The sequence below is a fragment of the Vidua macroura genome, chromosome 9 (genome assembly GCF_024509145.1).
Source record: "Vidua macroura isolate BioBank_ID:100142 chromosome 9, ASM2450914v1, whole genome shotgun sequence".
Classification (NCBI taxonomy): domain Eukaryota; kingdom Metazoa; phylum Chordata; class Aves; order Passeriformes; family Viduidae; genus Vidua; species Vidua macroura.
In genome coordinates this window covers 23,985,684-24,007,720 of record NC_071579.1, presented here as the reverse complement: position 1 = coordinate 24,007,720, position 22,037 = coordinate 23,985,684, and the positions used below count along the sequence as shown (strand labels likewise).

At 58.5% G+C, this 22,037-nt stretch overlaps 1 protein-coding gene across 1 annotated transcript in view; it reads left to right on the top strand.

The window, feature by feature from the left end:
• Window positions 1–5,583: 5,583 nt before the first annotated feature.
• Window positions 5,584–22,037, top strand: part of PIK3R3 (phosphoinositide-3-kinase regulatory subunit 3) — a 78,419-nt gene continuing 61,965 nt past the window's right edge. The window contains exons 1-5 of the mRNA XM_053984708.1: window positions 5,584–5,659; window positions 6,230–6,912; window positions 10,860–10,955; window positions 11,180–11,257; window positions 19,512–19,643. Of these exons, the coding sequence (XP_053840683.1) occupies window positions 6,597–6,912; window positions 10,860–10,955; window positions 11,180–11,257; window positions 19,512–19,643 (622 nt within the window). The 5' untranslated portion in view covers window positions 5,584–5,659; window positions 6,230–6,596. The remainder of the gene's footprint in view (window positions 5,660–6,229; window positions 6,913–10,859; window positions 10,956–11,179; window positions 11,258–19,511; window positions 19,644–22,037) is intronic.

Sequence of the window (22,037 nt, the reverse complement as noted above, 5' to 3'; positions counted from 1 at the left end):
GCTATCAGCCCCGGCGGTGTTTCAGCCCGTGCCGGAGGCTGCAGCTGCGCGGGTCCCACCCCGCCGCCCTCCTCCGCGTGCTGGGCACTGTGCTTGGGGTTTTGCAGCTGTGGGCACCCCCAGCACTCTCAGCCCGCGGGTCACGGCCTCCCCCTGCCAGCCAAGGCTGGGGTACCCCGTCTTTGCAGGCTGACTCTGTGGGTGACCTGCTGCTCCCCCTTCTCGGCACCACTCAGGCAGGGATCTCTCCAAACCCAAATTTCCAATACCCTGGGCCAAAAGAGAAGCTGGCAAAGGAGGGCGCTGGGGAACGGCCGCACGAGCCGGTTTGCAAAGGAAAAGCCAAAGCTGCACAGGCCGTCCCCAACTGCTGCACAGGGAGGTGGATTTTTGCTGGCGGGGACACAACAGTGTGACGGCGGGAGAGGACAGTGACAGCCATGACAGATGCCAGCACTGGAGCAGTCAGCGGAGACCTGCCATTGCCTAAGGGCTGCCAAAAGTGATTTTCTTTGGGAAGACGCTTTGAAACAGGGCTGGTTTCCCACAGAGGAGGACTGCAAGAGCCACGCCGCACAGAGGGGGAGATGCTGCCTCCCCAGGCCTGACCCTGGCAGTGGTCCTCGCCCATCCAAGGGCTCCTTTGGGGCAGGAGCTGGTGCTGGTCTCCTCACTAGTACCCACAGCGTGTTCCTTCAACTTGTCATCAAACCACAGAGCGATGCAGGAGGCAGGGGAGACCTCATCCTGCAGGAAACCAGGCTCTGTGTGCCCAGCACGCTCCACCCCACAACCAGCTCCCCCAAAACCCCACAGCACATTCCTTGCCTGGCTGTAATGATACATTTCAGCAGGATGAAGTCAGCCCCATTGGCTCCAGCCGAATTGCAGTGGTATCTGGGGGAAGCCTCTGACCCTCCCAGGCACCCTGGGTATGAACACAACCTGTGCTGCAGCTGGGGGCTGTAGCCCTCGACCCCTCACTGCCTGTAGCCTCAGCCCTTTCCTGCAGCAGCTGCCAGGAAGCTGCTCAGAGTCGGGGCCAAGCCTTCATTCCTCTCCCAAAGGGGGACAGCTGCTCCTAAACCCCCTCTCATATTGCCCCCCCCCGGCCCTGTTTGCTGCACACAATCCCCCACCCCAAAAATAATTTTTGGCAAATACATGAATACTTCCCAATCATTGCCAGCCACAGGGAAAAAATGAGGACAAGCTATGGACTGTTCCCCTCACCTCATCCAGCGCCTGGTGCCGCAGCCTGGGGTTTGGCTGCTCCCCAGCATCCCCCCACCTGAGCCCCGTGAGGGAGCCAGGGCTGGATTTTCTGGTTCTCTGGGAAGGCCTGACCTGACCACAGAAGGACAAGTCCAGTGACATTCTCATGTCCCTGCTACCCAGCAAGGCCACACCATCTCCTGACTGTCCCCATCCTCTCCCACAGGCCAGCTGGATCCTCAGCATCCCCTCCCCTGGAGCATGGGGATGCCTCTCACCAGGGCAGGGGCAGCAAAGCTCCTCCAAGCAGCTTGTCCCCGGGACACTGAGAGCTGAGAAGTGGCCTCAGTTTCCCTCCTGGTAAAGCACTGGGTAAGAAGCCGAAGGCATCACCAGCCATGGAGACCAGCCAAGTCTGTGACTGACAGGATTTTGGGATACCCTCAGCCAGGTGAGTCCCTTGCAAAGGGCTTTCACATGTCTGTTTTGGGCTGGCAGCACCTACCCAGCTGTCTGTCCAGCACCCAGACACCTGGGCAGTCAGGATGGATGGACACACTGCAATGTGCCAGCAATGAACTCGACTTTGGGTTTGCAGATGGAAGTTACTGAATGTTGCTGATTTGTGCTGAATTCATCACTTCCCACCTCCTGATGCAGAGAAATAAATATCTGCATCAGCCAAAAGTTTTTGATGTCTTGAAATATTTCAGTTCTCAGCTTCGAAAGGAGTCAAAGCATTTTGGCTGGAGAGCTGAGGAAATCCCAATTCCCCCACCTTGGGAGGGACCAGGCAGTGAGACCACACTGATTTCCCTGTGGCTGCAGCTCCCGCTTCCGGGGGAATCCTCCTCATTTCTGTGGCTATGTGCAAAACCACGACTTGAGTCCCAAGAGCAGGAGCTGCCCCATCTGGTGCTGCGACCTCTGCCTTGTGTGTCCCGGGGTGTAAATCCAGGGGTGATAAGGGGGGCTGCCGGTGGGTCCCAGCAGTGCCTCGCCCTGTGTGTGTCCCTCAGGGGAGGATCTGTCCCTGTGCCTCACGAAGCCGATGTTAATCGCGGTGCTGTCCCAGCTGTGTGCTAATAACGCAACCAGCGAGGGGCTCGATGGCAGCGTCCCTCCTTTGTACCGGGCTGGGCTTCCTCCGTGCATGTCCCCCCCAGCCAGCCCCCGAGCCTGCCCTGCCGCTGCCTGCCCACCCCTCCAGATGCCATTTCCTTGTTCCTCACGCGTGTCCAGGCCGGCAGATCCCCCTTGCATTAATTACCGAGGGCCACGCCGAGGCGGCGGCTGCCGTGCAGCCGAGCCGGGCGGCTTCGGGGATGCGCAGGGGTCACTCCAGGACAGCTCCGTGCCCGAGTGCCGCCACTCCGGGGCTGCTGCGGGCCACGATGGCTGGCAGGGTGCCGGAGCTTTCTCCCCAGGTCGGGTGTGGGACCTGGCCCAGCTCTGCTCCTGGGGTGTGCTGTGCCCGGAGAGGTGGCATTGAGGGGCCCTGTGTCCCCGGTGCCACGCTGGGGTGCCCCGCCAGCACCTCCTCCAGCAGCTCCTGGCAGCTGCCTTGCTGTGAAAGCTCCAGCCCTGCAGAGAGGCAGGAGAGAGCCCCAGCAGCACCTCCAGTCTTTCCTTATGTCCCTCGGGTTTTCTCCAGCCTCTCCCTCCCCAGGCTCGGGTAGCCCCAGCCCAGCAGGCAGTTTGGTGGCGGTGGCAGGGCTCGGCTGTGGGAGCACGTGGCGAGAGTTTGTCCATGGATGACCCACTAGGAAGCTGCTTGAAGAGGCACTTGGCTCTCCCTAAACCAAAATCCACAGAAGCCAGAGCTCAATGCTGGGCACTCAGGAAGAAAACCAAGAGACAGGGAGTTTTCCTGTTCCTAAAGAGAAAGCAAAGAAAGATCCATTCCGAATTGAGGAAACAGTGGTGATACCAAAAAAAGTCAACTATGAAATGTCAAAGGAAATCAAAAACCTTTTCTCTATGTTTTTTCTGGCTGGACAGGGCTCAGCCCAGTTCTGCAGCCTCACTTTCTCCAGCCGGGCATGTTAACAGCTCTATTTCTGCTCTATTTATTCACAGCCATGTGGCCAACTTCCCTGGACGCGAGTATGGCAGCCCCCAAAAGCAAAGAGGGGAGCGGTGGGACCCCTGTCACTTTGGAAAGGCCAGGATAGGCAGGCAAGGTGGATGCTGAGCATTCCCTGGACATGCTCCCACCAAGGGTTATCCCTCCAGCCAGGGGAGGAGAGAAGCTGCAGAAGGGCATGGGGACCCCAGGGAGGAGACATCGCTCTCCTCCCCACAGAGCCATCCTGGGCTGCCCAGACAGGGAGCAAATGGCAGCCTGAAGGGAGCTGTGGGGTACAGGGAGCAAGGGCACCTCCTCCTGCTCTCTCCACAGAACAGCCAAGGCCAGGCAAGCCACGGCAAAGCTCTCATTGCCATGAGTGCTGCTCATTAATCCAGCGAGGGTGGATTAATCAGGGCCTGACATGCAGCTCCTCTGGCTCCATCAATAGCAGTAAAGGCCTGGAGCACCTCTTGCAGCCTTCACAGGGTGCTTTCTGAGGGCCCTCTGCCCCCCCGGGGGATGTGCCAAACTCTGGGCTGGAGTGGTCTGGGGGTTTAAATTAACCAGGTAGGGGTGACACAGGGTGAGGGGCAGCCCGGGGTGCAGAGTTTTGGGAATGATCCTCGTGCAGTGCAGCTGGAATGGGGTGTAAGGGGTGCTCTGGGGGGGGGGGGGGGGGGGCTTCTTGGGGCAGCACCCAGCCAGGGAGAGCTGGGGTGATGCTCAGCCCCACCCAACCATTGCAGGACTGGGGGCAGTGGAACTTGGCTCCAGCAGGAAATGGTGCCTTTGTGTCTGGGGACCTCAAGAGTGCATAAGGAGGGAAAGATACCTGCACTGGGCAGGAGGGATTCCACTCAGCATCCTGGGAAGGGGAGAGGAGGGGTTGTGGCAAGCACATCTACAACAAGGGGTGTCATGCCAGGTTGTGTCCCTGCCCCTGAGCTGCAGGACTGCATTGATTCCAGATCTGTATACTGGATTGATCCTGGGACAGGATGGGTGGTGGCACTGGATGGTGATGTACCCACCAGCCTCCCCAGCTCCGGTCCTGTCCAGGAGGGAAACACCTCCTTGCCTTTCCCCAGGCAGCCCCCGGAGCACTGGTGCTGTGCTCAGCCTGGCTGACTTCACAGCCCTGTGGGACACGCTGGGGAGACCAGGCAGGGCTTCAGAGACTCAGCAAAACCTTTTCACCCCTGGTGGGGCACAGGGAACATGACTGGGAAACGTGACTGTGGGGAGGGCAGCACCTGGCTGTTCACAGCCAACTCTGACCCTGTCCCACCAGCAGTGACAGCAGCATAGTGCCAGCAGAAATGGGACGAGGGAGAGAAAATTCTCTTTTAATCCCTAAGGACCAGCAGCTGGGCTGGATCCAGCTGGGGAGTGCGGCAGTGGGGGCCGTGTGCTGCCCAAGGAAGTGCAGCTGAGGAGGAATTCCCCAGGGTGCTGCTGCCCTGCACCATCAGGCCATGCACTATAGGGAAAGGAGGGGGGGGTTGCTGAAATTATGGATGAGAAGGGTCATGCATCTCCTGCACTGCTCTGCTGGCCTCTGTGTCTGTTCCCTCAGTTTTCCCAGAACCTGGTATTCCTCCTTGGACTTCATGCCACCCCTGCACTGCTGCCTGCAGTGGCTTGGATTCAGCCAGCGTACACTTCCCAGAGCCCGTGTTTTAGGTACCATCTATTTTTAGGATGTCCAACCTGCAGCAAAGACAAGGAGCCACGACCATTTCAGAGAAGTCAGCATGAGAAGCAAAGATTTAGGAAAAAAAAAAAAAAAAAAAAACAACAACCAAAGCAAGCCTTTGGGAGCATCACATCCACCTCCCTGTGCCTCACAGACAGACAAATACTGGGATAGCTTGTCCAAGCTCAGGAGGAGAGCGAGGATCCAGAACATCCCTGAGCTGGGATTCTCCATGACGTCTCCTGCCTGTCCTGTGCGTGTTTTTTAGCCTGGTTAAGGGATGGGATTCTATATGGGTGCACAGGGAGAGCTGGCTGGCATAAGGGAAGTGTCCATGGGGTGCTGGTCCTCTCCTGTCCTTTAGCACCCCTGAGGATGGATAGAGACCCACAGACGGGAGATCTCCATCCTCCAGCGGATGCAATTTGGGAGCAGAGATGCTGCATCTGGGAATGAAGTCATCCACCTACTCCTACAATTCTCCCTCCTCCTGCTCGGTAGCCGGGTGCCCCCCGCCCCCCGACGCGCTGCGGCGGGGGGGCCGCCCGGCTACCGAGCGGGAGGAGGAGGAGGAGGAGGGACGCTGACATCACCGCCGGAGCGCGGCTCGGCGGGGCCGGGAGCCGGCTCCGCTCCGCTCCCGTTCTCTGCTCCCGCCCGTGGAGCCACCGCGCCCGGTAAGGCTGGAGGGGCGGCGGGAGGGCTCTGGGAGGCGGGTGGATGGCTGGACAGACAGACGGCTGCTTCTCATCATCCCTCCATCCCTCTTCCACGGGGTCCTGCTGGAAGCTGGGGGACAGTGGGTCGGCAGCAGCACAGTCTTTCCCCCTAGGGATGATGTCACTCTTGGAGGAATATATAAAAATGCACCAAAAAAAAAAAAAAAAAAGGAAAAAAACCCAAAACCAAACCCATATGAAAAACCTACATCTTCATTTGCCAGCTCCGTGCAGCAGTGCCAGCCTGGAGCTGCCGGAGGGGAGCTGCGTGCGGCAGGAGGTTTCTCAGCACATATGTCTATTTTAAAAACCCGTGGCGTGATCTCTTGCCCTACTTTCCAGACTCTTGCCGGTACTTTCCTTGCGTGCAGTGGCCGAGCCCTGCTGGCGGGAGCTCCCTGGGAAGCAGGAGCCGAGCGAGCCGCTGGGCTCTCCCTGCTGCCGGGAGGCTGGAATGGGGGACGGGCACGACGCTGGGGTCACGGCAGAGGTTTGGTCACTAACGCGCTGCCTTTCTCCCCGGCACAGAAGGGATGTCCCCAGCACGGTGCGGATGAAGCCAGGCTAACGAGGACCCACGATTGTCCCCTCTACCCCCAACAGCCTCATTCGCTCCCCTCCGTTTGCCCCGGTGAAGAAACAGCTCCTTACCCACACCTGAGCCAACGAGTCCCAGGCGCTGGTGTGGCTCCAGAGCAATTTTGGGGTTGGAGGGTCAGCAGCCGCCCTCCATCTCGCAGATTTTCCATCACTGAGGTTTTCATCGCGTGTGTGCAGGGAAGGGAGCGCTCCCAACCCCACAGTGCCCAAGCCCAGCCACAGCTGCCCCGTGCGGCCACCCCGGGCCCCAATGCCCGGCCGGCCGGGGCCGGTGTGACCACGCCACGCCGCCGCCATGGCCTCCTCGGACGGGCTGCAGTACCGGGCTCTCTACGAGTACCAGAAGGACCGGGAGGAGGACCTGGCCCTGTGCCCCGGGGATGTGCTGACGGTCAGCAGGGCCGGGCTGCTCAGCAGCCCCAACTACAAGGACGGGGACGAGCGCAACCCCCAGGGGTGGCTGCACGGCGTCAACGAGCGCACCAAGGAGCGCGGAGACTTCCCCGGCACCTACGTGGAGTACCTGGGTCCCACCCGCATCGCCGCCACCGCCACCAAGGCCAGGCCACGGCCCTTGCCCCTGCCACCCGCTGGGACCCCCACGCCCTGGGGTGAGTGCGAGGGGAGCAGGAAGGTGGGAGCCCACGGGTGGGTGTCCCCTGCAAGATGGTGAGGGTGGTGTGGAGCCGGGGTGGACGCTTGTAGCTGAGGTGGCTTAGTGGGAAACCATGCTCGGGATGGGGATCCAGCCCCTGAAAAAGAAGCTTTCCTGGGAATTATCTGCCCTGGTGTATCGAGGCAGCTTCAGGAGGGGCAGGGGATGCCCAGAGTGTCGCTACCCCCAGCCAAGCATGCTGCAGGGATTGCTCCTCACCAGCATCCCAGGCTGGCTGCCGTGCTGCCATGGGGTGTCCAAGGAGATCCGCATCCCTGAGAGCACAGGAGAAGATGCAAGGCCTCTTTGGCTCCTCAGAGAGGAGCAGAAAGCCCCATGGTGGTCCCCGGGGACCTTTCCTCCAATTGCTTCTCTCCCCACCACTGCGGCACCTGATTCAGGCTGCTCTCGGTGCCCGGGTGAGTGCTGGCCCTCGGCCAGCTCCCAGCCTCACTGTCACTTTGTGCAAGCTGGGACAGGGGACAATCCTGGCAAGTGGTGTGGTCAGTCCCTGGGGGGCTCCTCTGTCCCTGGTGGCTGCAGCACAGCCCTGGGGGGGACACTTGGCAGGACCCTTCCTGGCACAGGGGCCTGCAGCCATTTCTCTGCCTGGATCTGCCGAGCTCATGCAGCGGCTCTGCCCTCGCCATGGCCAAGTGCGCTGGGGGCCGGGAGGGATTTCACAGCAGGTGCACAGTGTACACAAGCTAAAAAAAATAAAACCAAAGTAAGAATCCCCCCCTTCCAGCCAGGCACATCCCAGTGACCCCAGTCAAAGCCATGGTGCTCCCCTGCTCGGGATGTATGGAGCAGAAATGGCTGTCGGTGCTGGCCTGGGGCTGGGAGAGAAGCATTGCCTTGAGCCCTGGCAGGAAAACCTGCCCAGCTGCTGGTCTGGCACCTCCTGGCCCAGTTTGGGACCAGTGTGGTAACCAAAGGAGCAGCCCCTGTGCTTGGTCTGGGTTTAGAGGGGCACTCTGATGAGAAGTCTGTCTCCCTTCAAAATACGGTTCAGGACCCCCTTGTCACCGTGCTTTGAGGTGGGGACCACCTGGCTCCTGGGCTGAGCACAGCACCATCCATGTCCATGTGTGGGGTTGCCATGCAGTTCCTGACGTGCAGCCCCACAACCACTTGGGAAGGATGCTGGGCCCCCCCCACACCTCCCCTCACCAAAATGCAGGTGCTCCTCCCCGACCAGTGCGCCAAGGCAGCCGCAGTCCCAGCAGCACTGGTGAGGCTCCGTGTGCAGCTACGTGCTGGATTTGCAGGAGGGTGGAGGCCGCTTTTTGGGGGTGTTTATCCTGCCAGATGAGGGGTTCGAGCCCCCTGCCCAGTCCAGCTCGGTGGTGAGCCCTCTGAGTGTTCAGCAGGCAGAGCCCTGGAAAACTCAGAGCTGTGTGGAGATTTCGGGGCAGACAGGAGCAGACCCCAGGGCTCTCCAGCCCTGCTCACCAGGGAAGGTGAAGCCACCTTCTTGTTCCTCACACAGGGAGTGCCACAGGCTCCTCTCCGAGGGAGATGTGCCCAGGGACCCCTGCCCACAGGTGCTGGGGACGTGGAGATTCCCTGCAAATCAAGGAATGTCCGCAGCAGGAAGCGCGTCCTGGCCGGAGAGCCTGGCCCATGAGGAATGTCTCAGTTTAGGCACCCCAGCCCTGCGTGCACTCAGGTGAAAGCATAACAAGATTTTTAAAATGTAAAATCCATCGTTTTTAGTAGAGAAAAAAGCCCTAAAGCCAGGTTTTAGGGTAGGTGGGAAGGGCACTGCCGTCTGCAGGACGTGCTCTGGCCATGGCCAGGTGTCCAGCCCTGCTGTCCAGGGGACACTGGTGCTGCCTTCCCAGTGCTGTGCCATGGGGTGCCCCTCCCTGGGGTGCCTTTCCTGGGGCGATGCCAGGGTGTGCAGGCACCTCACTAGGGGACGTTTTGTCCCACAACCACATCTTTCTGCAGCACAGGAGCATTGTGTGCCATTTTGTGTCAGTTTAAACCCAAACCTCCCAGCTCGCAGGCTTCCTCTTCGAGTAAAAATCTCCAAGACCCTCTGGGAAGAGAAGGTACTTTTGTTTTGGTTTGGGATTTTTTTGTTTGTGTTTATTTGGTTTGGTGAGTTGTCTTTTTTTTTTTTTTTTTTTTTTAATTCTCCCCATCTGATTCCATTTCCAGATAAAGGATTGAGGGACATTTTCCTGGCAAAAAAAGCACCCAAATTTATATTTCTGCGACAGCAGCGTACCCCATTCCCCCCACCCTAAGTGGCCTCAGTTCCCACTGATCCCTGGTGCCACTCAGGGACCCTGAGCTGGCTCAGGCCATGGAGAAAGCCCTGAATGACAGACACTGCATGTCCCAGCCATGCCTTCAAGCCAGGGCTGGCTCTGCAGGGAGGAATGGTCCTTCTTTTAATTAAATAACATCCTGAAAATGGCTCTGCAGCAGATCTGAGTCCCAGGGGATCTTGCTGGCTGCTTTGGCCCTGACTTGTCCTGGGCAGTACCACTGCCACAAGGCATCACGTCCACTACCCCTGGGGCTGGGATCAAGTGGGGCATCAGGATGCTGGGATCCAGCCTGCCACAGCTTGGGGCCATTCCTGCCATTCCCAGTCAGGAGAAAGTTTGTTTGGTTTTTTTGTTTTTTTTTTTTTTTCAGTTACCACCTTTTCCCCAAGCCATTGATTCAGAGGAAAAGCCCGGTTTCCTTAATTATAAAAGCACTCATGCAGTGGGGACATTTTAGCATGAGCTTCCAACCATGGACTTTGCTTTTAACCCTGAAATCTTTCCTGTTCCCACCCAAGGCACCAACACACCCTCACTGGGTGGCAGAGGGGACCCCCTTGCTGTGCTTGGGGGTTGTGGCCATGCCTGGGGACTGGATAAGCCACCCAGAAGTGGCAGGTTTGCATCATTATCTGTTCTCCAGGGAGCACCAGGGCATCACCACGGTGAGGATAAGAGCCTGGATCTACCTGTTGCAGCCAGGTTGTGTTTTTTCCAAAAGACTGAAGCCATCACATCCCTGCCCAAAGTCCCTCTCACATTTATTTTGGCCTTTCCACACGCTGTCCGTGCTGCAGCAGTCGCACACGGCCCTGGTGTGCTGCAGCCCCTGCCCCCTGCTGTTCTGGGATTCTAAGGGACACTAAGGAGAGAGCAGGGAGAAATCCCAGCACTGCCCTGCCAAGGTCTCCATTGGGTTTAACCCACACAGGAGGGGTTTATCGGCTGGGGTGATAAAGAGGGATGGATGGATACAACACGCCCCGGGGTAAGGACAGCTGCTCTCCTGCCTGCCAAGGGCTTTGCTCCTCTCTGCCATGGTCTGCAGTGAGGTGTCCTTGGTCTAAAACCCAGGAGTGAGCAGCACATGGGGGTTTGTGCTGACCCCTGTTTGCTGAAGGGTTTTTAGGGGCTGAGGCTGGGTCCTCCCTGGGCCTGTGCTCGACCTTGCTGTGCACACCAGAGAACCTGAGCAGTGAGAGCTGCAGCGAGAAGTGTCTGTGGTGGGCATGGGTCTGGGTCCCCAGCTCCTGCCTCGTGTCACTCTGGGCTGTGGGTGATGAGAGGGGCAGTCTCACTGCCATGGGAACAGAGGTGGGGAAGGGGTTTTGGCTTGGAGGGTCTCCATGCCCAGGATGGGATGCTCCCCACGGGCAGGGCACATGCCTGAGCAGGTCTTTGCATCTCAGCAAGCAGCTGAGCCCCCAACGGTGACTCTTATTGCAAAAAGAGGATAAAATAAAGGGAGAAGTGCTCCAAAATTAGACATGCATGAGCCAAAGTGTTGGTTGTGGCTGTGCCAAAGCAGCAGCTTGATCCTGTCCTGGGGCAGCTGAGGAAAGTGGAATTCCCGCAGGCAGGAATTTCCAAACCCCTTCTCCCCTTCTTTTCACCGCAGGACTCCCCGGGCAGGCAGAGCTCACCGAGCACCCCGCCCTCCCCGAGCAGGCGCTGCAGACCGTGGCCAGGCTCATCGAGGCGCTGGAAAAGCAAGGTACGGAGACCCACGGCCCCACCCGCAGGGCACACCCGGGTGCACGCAGAGCCACCAGCTCTGCCCGCTTCAGAGCGCCCCAAGAGCATCGCTAGAGCCAAACCTCTCCCCAGCCCCCGTGGGCAGGGCGGGGAGCGCGGTGTTCTCGGCCCCTCCTGCCTCCCCCGTGTCGGGAAGGAGGAGGTGGGCTCAGCACTAACCCCTCTCTCCCGGCTGTGTCCCAGGGCTCGACAGCGAGGTGCTCTACAGGTCCGGCCCCGGCGCGCTGGGGGATGCTGAGCTGAAACAGGCCCTCCTGGCCGGTGAGTCCCAGGGCCGCGTTCCGGGAGGGAAGGGGGCTGTGGAGGCGATGCTGCCCTGGCAGGGAGGGGTTACGGCACCAACATCACCAGAGCCCTAATCCCAGCTCTGCGAGGCCCTGCCTGCATGCGGACCCCCCTCTTCTCCCCGTGTGATGCAGCTAAAAGTGATGCAGGTGCAGGGCAGGGGCGCTTCAGGAGAATATTTTTTGGGAGGAAGGTGGGGGGGACAAAAATACTTGGGTTTTTTAATCTCTAGGGTTCGTATCTGAGAAGCAGGGCAGGGAGAAAGCGTCTTGCGGATAGGGAAAAAGAAAGAGGAAAGGAAAAGCTCATTATTTACAATAATGGGAAGCTGTTTGCAGGACTTAGGGGCAAGAGCAGGGTGGCGGGGGGGAAGGGGAAAACCATTTCCCCATACCTGCTTCTAAATCCACGGCTGGGATAGGATGGCACACGGCGCGGGGCGGGAGGGACGCGATGGATCCAGCGTGCCGCTCAAATCTGGGGTTTTTTTGGGGGGTAAGGGGTGCATCGAGCATCCCCATCCTCCGGCCGCGGTGCCCAGAGGGCGGCACTGTGACACCAGGCACGGGCGGCCCCACACAGCCCCGGGCTGGCCCCGCATCCCACCGCATCCCGGGCGCTGCCGGCCGGGGGGCGGCGGGAGCCGGGCGGTGTTGCTGGGGAGAAGGGCTGTGATGAAATCGCTATATTAAGCACCATGACCTCATCGCTTCCCGCGCACCGGGAGCCGAGTCCCGCCGGGCGGGGAAGGAGGGATGCAGGAGAGGAGAGCTCCCAGGGATGCTCCTTCCCCACTGCCCGAAGAGGGCTGCGCTCCCCGCAGAGGTGATGGGGGTTGGGGGCACCCCACCACCCCACTTTTCACTCCCAGAGGGGGGCTGAGGAAGGCCGGAGCAGTGGGTGCTCTTCTTCACAGCCTTGTACCCCGGGCCAGATCTACTGCCTGAGCTCTGGAGGAGGTGAATGCCCTGGACTGCCCTGGGCACTGGTGCCTAGGCTGGGCATGGGCAGCAATACCAGCATGAGAAGGATGTTTTGATTTCCAAGCACGCAGGAGTTATGGGTCCTCCGTTCTTCCCATGCAGCTGGTGCAGCATCCCAGGCAGGTCCAGGGCTCCCCACAGAGCAGCACCACTGCAGCTACTGCCAAAATCCTGCCTAGCCTTAGGAGATCCTCCCAGCACAGGGCAAACCCCACTGGTTTGGCCAGAGCTTTGGGCACTTGGTGGGTCTGTCCAGGTCTGCACATCTCCTGTGGCAGGGTCCAGCACTGGTCAGAGAAATGCCGTTGTGGTTTTCAAAACATTTGAAAGCCGTTAAAAATCACCAGCAGCCCTGGGAGACTTGATACTCCCAAGCCCTCATCTCCTCTGGGTCAGAAATCTTTAATTGGGCACCGCAGGGGGCTGCCCCTTGTGCTCAGCAACACTGAGCTGGGAGGGGGTAGGACAAGTCTCACACTTATCATCTCTCAGCTGAAAGGGCTGATGCTCAGCCATGCCAGAGGGATGCTCTGCAACAGGATGGGAATGACGTTCCTGCTGGAGTCAAGCATCCCAGCAGAGGCCAAGCTTGGCAGCTGCTCCTATTGCAACCTCCTGCAGAGCACAGAGCCAGTGGTGCTTCCCCAGGACCCTGCTGGAGCCCACACTGGGCTGGGGAGGGCTGGAGAGCATCTCTGCTTTGTCTCCCATACAAACCCTCTCATTGCATTCAGTGGAGTAAAACAGCCCTGCTGGAATATCAGAGTTTGCTTGCCCCATGTGTGAGAAGACAGAGTCACATTTCCCCTCCTGCCATGCTCCTGGTGGTTCTCCCCTCCAGCCTCCCATCTCTGCCAGCAGCCTGCCTGCAAAGGACAAGCTTCATCTTGGGGAATGGGGAGAAAGCAGAGCCAGGGTTGGTGGCCCCTGGAACCAAACCACGTCTTGGCTGGGGGGAAAACTGGGTACCCACCAGGGGTTTCAGCTTCCCTGTGAATACCCAAATCCCACTGGTGTTTGGCAGTGGTGGCAGGAAAACTGCTAGAGAGTGCAAGGAAAGAGGAGCAAGGGCTGGAAAAGTTCAGATGTTGGTTTTCTAACCCCCATATCTCAATGTGTTGGAGAACTCAGTATATTTTCTGCACTGAAAGAGCATCTGAACTTCCAGTGGGAAGAAAGAGGAGGACCTTGGGACACAAGGAGCTGTGCAAGTCAGCTCCTGGCTGCCCCTAGCAGCCCATGGGCAGCACAGGCACAGGTCTGAGTTGTGCTGATTGAACCTTTTCCCCATCCCTGGCCCTTTAAGAGCCCTTACTGTGGGGGATTTTACCTGTGGGCAGTCCCTGAGCTGAACATCAGCCAGGTATGGGATGAAGGTTTCCCATCCTCATGGCAGCATTGGACAGAGTGGCTCCTCACGGCTCTATAGTCTGAGCTGAGCCTGTCCCCATCCTGGCACTGGTGACATTCTGCAGATCAGTGGCATCTGACTGCTGTCTAGAGCCTGTGCACCAAAATCTGGTATTTCCATGATGGATGGTGCAAGAACAATTAAGAGAGGTGAGGGGGACATGCAGCATCACTGAACATGAGAATCAGAGTCACATGGTGGCCCCAAAAAGGGACTTAAAGAAAAGCTGCAGCTTCATAGGGGGCTGAGGGGAGCTCACCAAAGGGTGGGAGATGATCAGCTAGCCAGGAACCCTGATGCAGTGTCAGGGATAGAGTATGGGCTGAAAAAGAGGCATAAAGCAAAGTTTCACCGTGCTGCCCCCAACACTCCCTGCAGTGCCTGGATGGGAGCTGCTTCTCGCCCGGGGTATTTCTGTGGTGTGGGGCCACACACTGACCCCAGGAGTTTCCAGCCCCCAGCACTCCTGCTGTCCCCTGTGTGCAGCTCAGGGGCTGTTTGGAGCACGAGGAATGGGGCAAATCACCTGCTAAGTCCACAGTGCCTGGGGACATGAGGTGTATGAGCCCCTTCAGTGCCCGGACCTGATGTATTCCCCTCCACCAGGCTTGCTCAGGGTTCTGTCCACGCTCCTCTCTGCCTGGGACGTGGCAGGCAGCCTTCTCACTGCTGCTGCTGGAAACTTGGGACATTCTTTGGATGATAGCAGCAGAGCTGTGGGTGGGCTGGTGGGTGCTGGAGCCCTTCAGACCTGAGGGACCCAGACCGGGGGACGTTTGGCTTGGGAATGGCTGCAAAGTCCTGTGTGTAATGTCTGGGCAGTGCTTTGCCACCGCTGAGTAGGGAAGGTCTGCGTCCTTATCCCTCCTCCCTGGTGAGGGACAGAGCACAGACACCTCACCCCAGAGGTCCGTGGGTGCTCTCTATGGCTCAGGTGGGACTGAAGCCTTCCGGGATGGCTGCGAAGCATTGAAACCTCCCCCGCACTTCGGATAACCCCTGCTCTGATCGGGGCTCTGGAGTCCAGCTGCAGACGTAAACACTGAGCCCCTTCCCCAGATACAAGCGCAGCAATGGGAAGAGGCTCCGCTGTTGTCAGGGCCAGGCAGGAGCCGCTGCGGCTCGGGTGCCAGGGAGCAGGCGGCGGCAGAGCGCGGCGGATTGGAGCCGGTGTCTCCGGGCGTGCCGGGCTGCGCTGCCATCCTGCGCGCTCGGATGCGCGGCCCGCGCGGGGAGCAGTCTGCCTGGAGACACGCTCACGTGCCCGGGAATTAGGTCAGCTCTCGGTGGGGATTAGCGAGACATGGTGGGTCCCGAGGCTTCGCTGGGGCTGCCAGGAGCTGCTGCTAGGCAGAAAGGGTCGGCGAGTGAGGAGCGGCTTGGGGAGCCTCACGCCGCTCCCCCCATCACCGCGGTGTGGATGCACAGGGAGGGAGCGCACCGCCATCCTCGTCCCTGGGATGCCACAGGCGATCGGAGGCCCCCAAGGGCTCTGGTTTCCCCTGGCCAAGCTCATTCCACCAGGATGACTTTCCTCCCGAGCGTGAGGCGCCCCGGTGCCTGCGGCACTGCTTTTTATTTATACCTGCAGTGGAAATAAACCCCGTGTCGTCAGAGCCTGGCGAGAGGCATGAGCTCATCTCTTATATTTGGTGGTGATGAAAGAAGGGTAAATAAACGGCAGCAGCAGAGACATCCCTGCCAGACCCATCAGGGAGAACTGGGGGTGAGTTTTTGCCATCCCCTCCCATAGCTGCTGGGAAAACTGAGGAAGGGGATTGCCTTAGGGAAGGTGAGGTGGGGGAAGGCAGTCTCAGAGGGTACCCTCAAAGGGGATCCCAGCACCCCTACCCTGGCTGAGTGCAAGCCAAGGGTACGGTGGGGTGAAACCCAACTGGGAGAGCATTTGGAGCTGGCAGGAGCTCCTGTGCATGGGCAGGGGGTGTCCTGGCAGGTGCCAAGTCCCCAGCACAAGGTACCAGCAGGCTGGCTGGGAGATGTTACAGTGATGCTGAGTCAAAGCCGGGAAATATTCCCTGATTTGGTGCACAGTTTCCCAGTAAACTCTCACTGTGGGATGCCCAGGAGCTCAAGTGCCTGGTCAGCATCCGTGCGGATGGGAACGTACAGCCCCCACAACTGGACAGCAAGGACATCTCTCTAGCACCCACTGACAACTAAAACTATAAGGCCTGGAAGGGGTAGGGAAACTCCCAGGTCAGTATTTCCGTCAGCCCCAGGGTGGTTTTGGTGCCCCTCTGTCACAGGGACCACACACCTGAGAGCATCTCACTGCAGCAGCGCTCGGTGGCCAAGGTCCAGCTCAGCCTGCTGGACGCCCTGCTGGGAGGGGGTCCTGGGTGCTGGGCAGGGTCTGCACCCTGTCACCCATGAGCTGCTCAGGGCTGTGGGAGCAGCCATCACCTGTGGCCACATGCAGGGGGACAGCTGGTTAGGACCGACTCAAGCCTCTCCTTCAAAGCAACCCCCACCTCCCCCACAACCCCTCGCGGCTAAACATCCTCCGCATTTACCGAAACTCGGGCTTACTCACGCCTCCCCGGCCGGCTGCGGGAGAGATCCTGGAGTTTCCTGCCCAGCCTGACTCAGCCCAAAGCTCCAGCACCTTTCTGCCTCCGCTGGGATGTGAGGTCTGGAATCCCAGTGGGAAGAGGCTGGGAGTCCTTCCCTCTGAGCCAGTGGTCATCCCACGCACCCTGTCCCCACATTCCAAAATTTATTCATGCTTTTCACCCCTTTATGGGCAAGGCATGCTCGCCGCTGGTCCCCAGATGTTTGCTCTGCCAGCAGGTTAGCAAGCAGGTTCTGTGTTGGAGGGGGTTGGTATGGGGTCGAGGTTGGGGTTTTGGGGTGTTTTCCTTCTATTTATGGCTGGCAGATGGAATCCCTCCGTCATTCCTCCATCATTCCCCTGGGGAAAGGATGGGAACATCTGGAGAGCAGCAGGAGAGCATTGACTCATCCTGCAGCTTCATTAACTTCTTATAGCTGGTTATCATTTCCCTCAGATAAGAAGAGAGCAGCATCCGTGGGGTCAGGCCGGTGGTAATTGTCTGGGAAGGCTCCGGGGTTAACCCTTCCCCAGCTGCCGGCGGAGCCTCCCCGAGCTGCCGGGACACAGCCGCTGCTGGGGAAGAGCTCGGAGCATCCCTCGTTGTGCTCTCAGCCTGATGGGGAGCCCAGCTCACCAGGGCAGCTCCTGGGGCGGGAGGAGAACTCCTCCTGGGGCAGGAGGATGCCACTGCATTTCCAGGAGGATGGGGACAACAGGCCAATGGCTACTTCTAGTCGACGTGCCACTGAGAATGGTGCCGTCAGCAATCAGTCTCTGTCAGCGCCGTGTGAATCCCCCTGGTCTCCCCATCACGCCTCTCTCTGGGTGTAAAGATGTTTTTGAATCTCGCTTTGAAACCGGCTGAGCCTTTCCTTTGAACACCCCCCCAGGCTCATGCCTAACGAGGCAAACAAGCTAATTAGGCCACGGTGGAGCCCGGGGCTGATCGCCTGGGGCCAGCGCCCGGCAGCGGCCCCTTCCCTGCACAGGAACAGCTTGTGGCTGCTCTCCTCAATCCGTGCCAGCATCCTTAAGGCGAGTGACAGGTCCCTGCAGAAACCCTCGTGGAGGGTGGGAAGGGCTTTGGGGTTTGCTCCTCGGTGCATTCCACTGATGGGAAAAGCTCTCTGCAGTGCAATGAGACCCTGGGGACCCCCAGCAGCATGCCTGGGTTTAGCCATGCGCTGTGAGTATTCAGCCAAAAGCAGGCGTTGGAGCATCTTGTGGGATTCCCTGACCCCACTCTCCTCCACCTGCCCAGCTTGAGACAACCTGCCAGCTCACAGCTCCAGGGCAAGTTCTACCAAAAATGGGGAGCTGACTGTCATGCCCCCACAAGCCTGGCAGAAATAACCCTTCTGGCCAGCCAAGAAGGTCCAGAAGTGTGGCTGGGAGATGGGACCATGAACATGGACCAGAATGGGGCCAGGGTGCAGCTGGCCCTGCCCTGCCCACCTCGAAGATGCCAAGGGCAGAGTGGTCCATGGGACAATGCTGTGGTTTCCTGGGGTGCCAGAAGGGCAGCACCCCATTCGCCCTGGGTCACATTTGGCCACGCTGGATGGCTGCCTACCCCAGCATGGTGGCATCTGTCCCGGCTGTCCCCACGCTGCCTGGGGACACAGCTCCCAGCTCCTGACCATGAGGTAGTGTCTCCAATGGCTGGGTTAAAGGCTTCCCTTCGGGCATTGGCCAATCTGTTTTCTTTCCGTCTGGGAGCCAAATGGAAGGCCCTGGCCATAAGGGACCCGCTTGGTGTTCCCACACTGGCAGGCAGGCAGGCTCCCAGGCTGCCTGGTGCACAGCAGGGGCACTCCAACGAGAGGAGATCAAGGTCAAGGTGCTCAAAAACAGCTTTTCCCAGCTGTTCTCCATCCCAGCGCTGCTGAATGTGTGCCTCTAAAGCCTTGTCCTAGGAAAGAGCGTTTCTCCCCTCTTTTGGGTTTATTGCCCCAGAAGGAAGCACAGCTGGAGTGGTTGGAGGCTCACAACATTTTCTGCTGGAAAATGCTGGCCTGGGAGATGGAGCATCTCCCAAAATGGCTCCAATTTCAGTGAAGCTGCATCAGGGGGTAAAGACCCAGTGAGCAGACTGGAAGGGGGCTCAGAGCAGGGCAAGTCTTCTCTGTCATTCCATGCCAAGTGGGGCCTGACACAGCATCTTTAAGAAAATGACAAGTTTTATTTTCTTTTTTTTTAAATTAACCATTTCAGACCATCTCAAATATGTTCATTTTTTAAGTTATTTCCAACCTCCTGTACCCCTCACCCTCCGAATTCTCCAAGAAGAAGAATTTCAAAACATTGCATTTGGGTCCAGTTTGAACCAAAGCCAGATTTTGAAACCTTCAGATCTCTGCAAAAGGCACCATCACCCTCCAGACAGCCACCACCCATCCCAGCCAGGATGGGAAACCTCCAAGACAAACACATGAGGCAATACCAAAGGATGCTGAAAGGCTTCTTCCCCCTGGACCGTGGTGAAGCAATGTCCCTGTGCTGGCCTGGCCATGGGGCTCAGACAGACACATCCCACCCTCTGACTCCTGACAGGCCATGGGACATTTCTGCTCCCAGCGCTGCCACTGTCCTGAGCCCAGGACCTCTGAGTCCCTGAGCCCAGGACCCCTGAGTCCCTGAGCCCAGGCTGTGTGGCCTCCTGTGTGCTTTCCCCCATTCCTGGAGCATCCTTCACCACCTCCCCAGGGCAGCCACCTTTCAGGGCTGGGAGAAGTGATGCCAACTGGGGCACATTCACAGCATTTTGGGATCACTGGGGGTCACATGGGCCTTCAGCAACTTGAATTGCCTGGGAACCATGACCCCATTCCATGGATGCATTCTCCAAGCAGTTCTTGCTGGGCTGGGGTTGGCACATGGCATCCAGCCCTGAAAACTGGAAGGTTCCTGGGGCAGCTGCTCAGTTCTTCCCATGGGTCCTATCCTGCAGTGGGACCCCAGTGGAATGGTGAGGCTCCCTGTCCCATGCACTGGATGTACAGTTTACTCAGAGCAGAGATGCTGCCTCGTGCTCTCCTTGGGCACGTGGAACTCGGGGTCAGTGGAAATTGGGGCAGGAATATTTGCTGAGGGAGTGGTGGCAGTGAAATCATGCACTGCCCCACTGGGGAGATGGGGGCACGGGCACAGAAATCAGCCCCCATGTCTGCAGGAAGGCCCACAGGGATGGGAGAGCTCTGAGCTCTGTGCCAGAGGGGAAGAACCATGGGCTCAAGGTTCCCTGTGTCTCTCTCCCTCCAGATGCCTCAGCTGTGGACATGGACCTGTACGAGGCCCAGACACTGGCAGATGCCCTGAAGTGGTACCTCCAGGAGCTCCCCACACCCCTCATCCCTCCAGCTCTCTACAGTGACTTGGTCCACATGGCCCAAGGTAAGCACACATGGGCTCCCCCCACACCTGGGACCTCTGTGGGGCTGGAGGAACTTTGGGAAGCTCCTAAAAAGGCTTCTCAGCATCTCCAGGGTGGTTCTGACCCCATCCCCTGCCCAATGCTGCACTAAGGGCCAATTCTAAGAAGGCCCATTGGGAGCATCACCTGTGCCGGAGCAGCACAGCAGCATTTGGGAGATGTTCTGGGAAAGAAGGGAGATCCAGGGGCTGCTTTGCTCCCACTACAGCGTGCTCTTCTCCCTCTGCAGTGCCTGGAGGCGGAGGTGCTCCCTGCCAGGACGGGCAGCTGCCAAGGCTGGGTGATGCTGGCCCCAGAAGAAAGCGTTATTATAATATTTTGGCTCTGCTGCCTGGGAATTTTTTCCTGTAATCTCATTAACTCCTGGCTTTATATGGGCACAAAAAATTCTCAGCTTTTTCAGTTTAGTGCCATTAGGAAGTGCCTTTAGATCCCTGCAAGCTTTTGAGGCTCTGTGCAAATGTATGAGACCATCAAGGTTTTGGTTTTGTTTGATTTCTTTTCACACAAACAGAGCAGGGCTCATACCCAGGTCAGCAGAGCCCATGGTCCATCCCAACAGTGAGGCTGGACCAAAACCCATTCCAAGTGAGTCCTCACAGAGCTGCTCAACCCCTCCCAGCCTGAGGGACCATGGGCATCACCAGGCACCCAGGAAACCCTTGCCCACTGTGTTTGACAGGATCTGAACCTCTTGCTGCCTGTGAAACTAGGATTTCTTCCCCGTCCACAGCAGCTCTCATCTCGTTGCCAGTTGCTGCAGTACCCTCCATCCCTGAGCATCACCTCCCCATCCTAAGCCAGATTAGTGCTTGGGCAGATCATATCCTTGGCTGCCTGAAGAGGCACTAAAAGATCACCTGTGTCCCGACCAGTGTGGCCTTTTCCTACCATGTCCTGACAGGAAAAGGCCACGGGCTCTTTGTGGCCTCCAGCGAGGCAGAAGGGACGAACAGAGGAGGTGAGGGATAGCTCACACCCCATCCCCCCTGCCCTGTGCTGAGACACAGAGCCAGAAGAAATACCCCTGGGGCTGGTGGCACAGAGAAGCTGCCTTCCCCTCACCCGTCAGAGGAGAAATCAAAGGCTGCCTCCCTTCCAAGGATAAAAACGCAATTAGGAAGCAATTAGCTGGGTTGCCTCGTTAAGCAACTTCAAAGGGAAGCGCCTTTCCCTGCAGCCTGTGCTGCAGCGGGCTCTGCTCCTGGCACAACAGGGGCAGGAGGAGGAGGGGGCAGAACGGTGGAGAAACCAATGAGAAGAGGATTTCTCTGGGGCTTAAAGGAAAAAATTAAAATATAAGTCTTTGAGGAGACGGTGCTGGGTTTTGGCAGCCTGCCCTGCAAGGCTCCTCTGCCCTGCTTGAGGCTGAGCTGGGAAAGCAGCAAGATGACCACCTTCAAAAGGAAGGGGAAAACATCCTGAAATTCTCCCTTTGCTATAAGCCTTCTCCTGCAGGATCCTCTCCGTGCAAAAAGGTGCAAAAAAAAAGCAAGAATTGCGGCGGGGGGGCCCTGGAGCGAAGCTAAGCTCCCGATCCCTCAGGAGCAGTTTGTTGGATACAAGAGCTCACCAACACCCCATCACCAGCACGGCTGGGTTGCAGACCTGCTTTGGAGGGCATCCCAGACCCCTGCCCTTCCAGCTCTTGTGCACCCTGGCTCCAAGGATGGATGTCGGGAGCTGGCTGGGCATTGGCCAAGCCCCAGTCCTGGTGCAAAGAGCTGCGGGGAGCTGAGTCAGCCCCGGGCTGAGCCGGGCTTTGAAGGCGGCTGAGAGCAACCCAACCCTGGGGACTTCCCTGTCCCCGGCAGATAAAAGGGCTGGGACAAGGCAGGAATGGAGGATGGCTGGAGAGTGGCTGTTTCCCGTGCCTGGGGCAGCATCGCAGTCCCAGGGCGCTGAGCTCACAGCTCACAAGACCAGGCAGCCCCGGCCAAAGCTGCCAGAGGGCACCGGGGATATGGTGGGGCTGTGGGCTGCTCAGGGCACCCGTGACAGTGGTTTTGGCAGCACCTCTGTGATGTGCAATGCCATTAAGTGCCTGATTTTATCCATATGGGCAATTCCAGTATCACTGGAAGCAGCTGCACCCCAGTCAGCTCTCCCTGTGCTGTGTTTCATGGGGAGTGAGACCATGATGCAGGGGGCTGCAGGAGCCTCAGTGCAGCCCCACCTGCAGCCCAAGTGCAAATTAGTTTTTCTTCCTAAAAATCCTTTTTCCTCCCAGCTCACTGTTTTTTCAGGGGAGGGCTGAGCCTTTAAATTCAGCAGATCTTCAAGCTGGTGCCCATTTTACCACCTCTGCTTTGTTCTCCCTCTACTATGGCTTTGCTGTCCATCATAGAATGTTC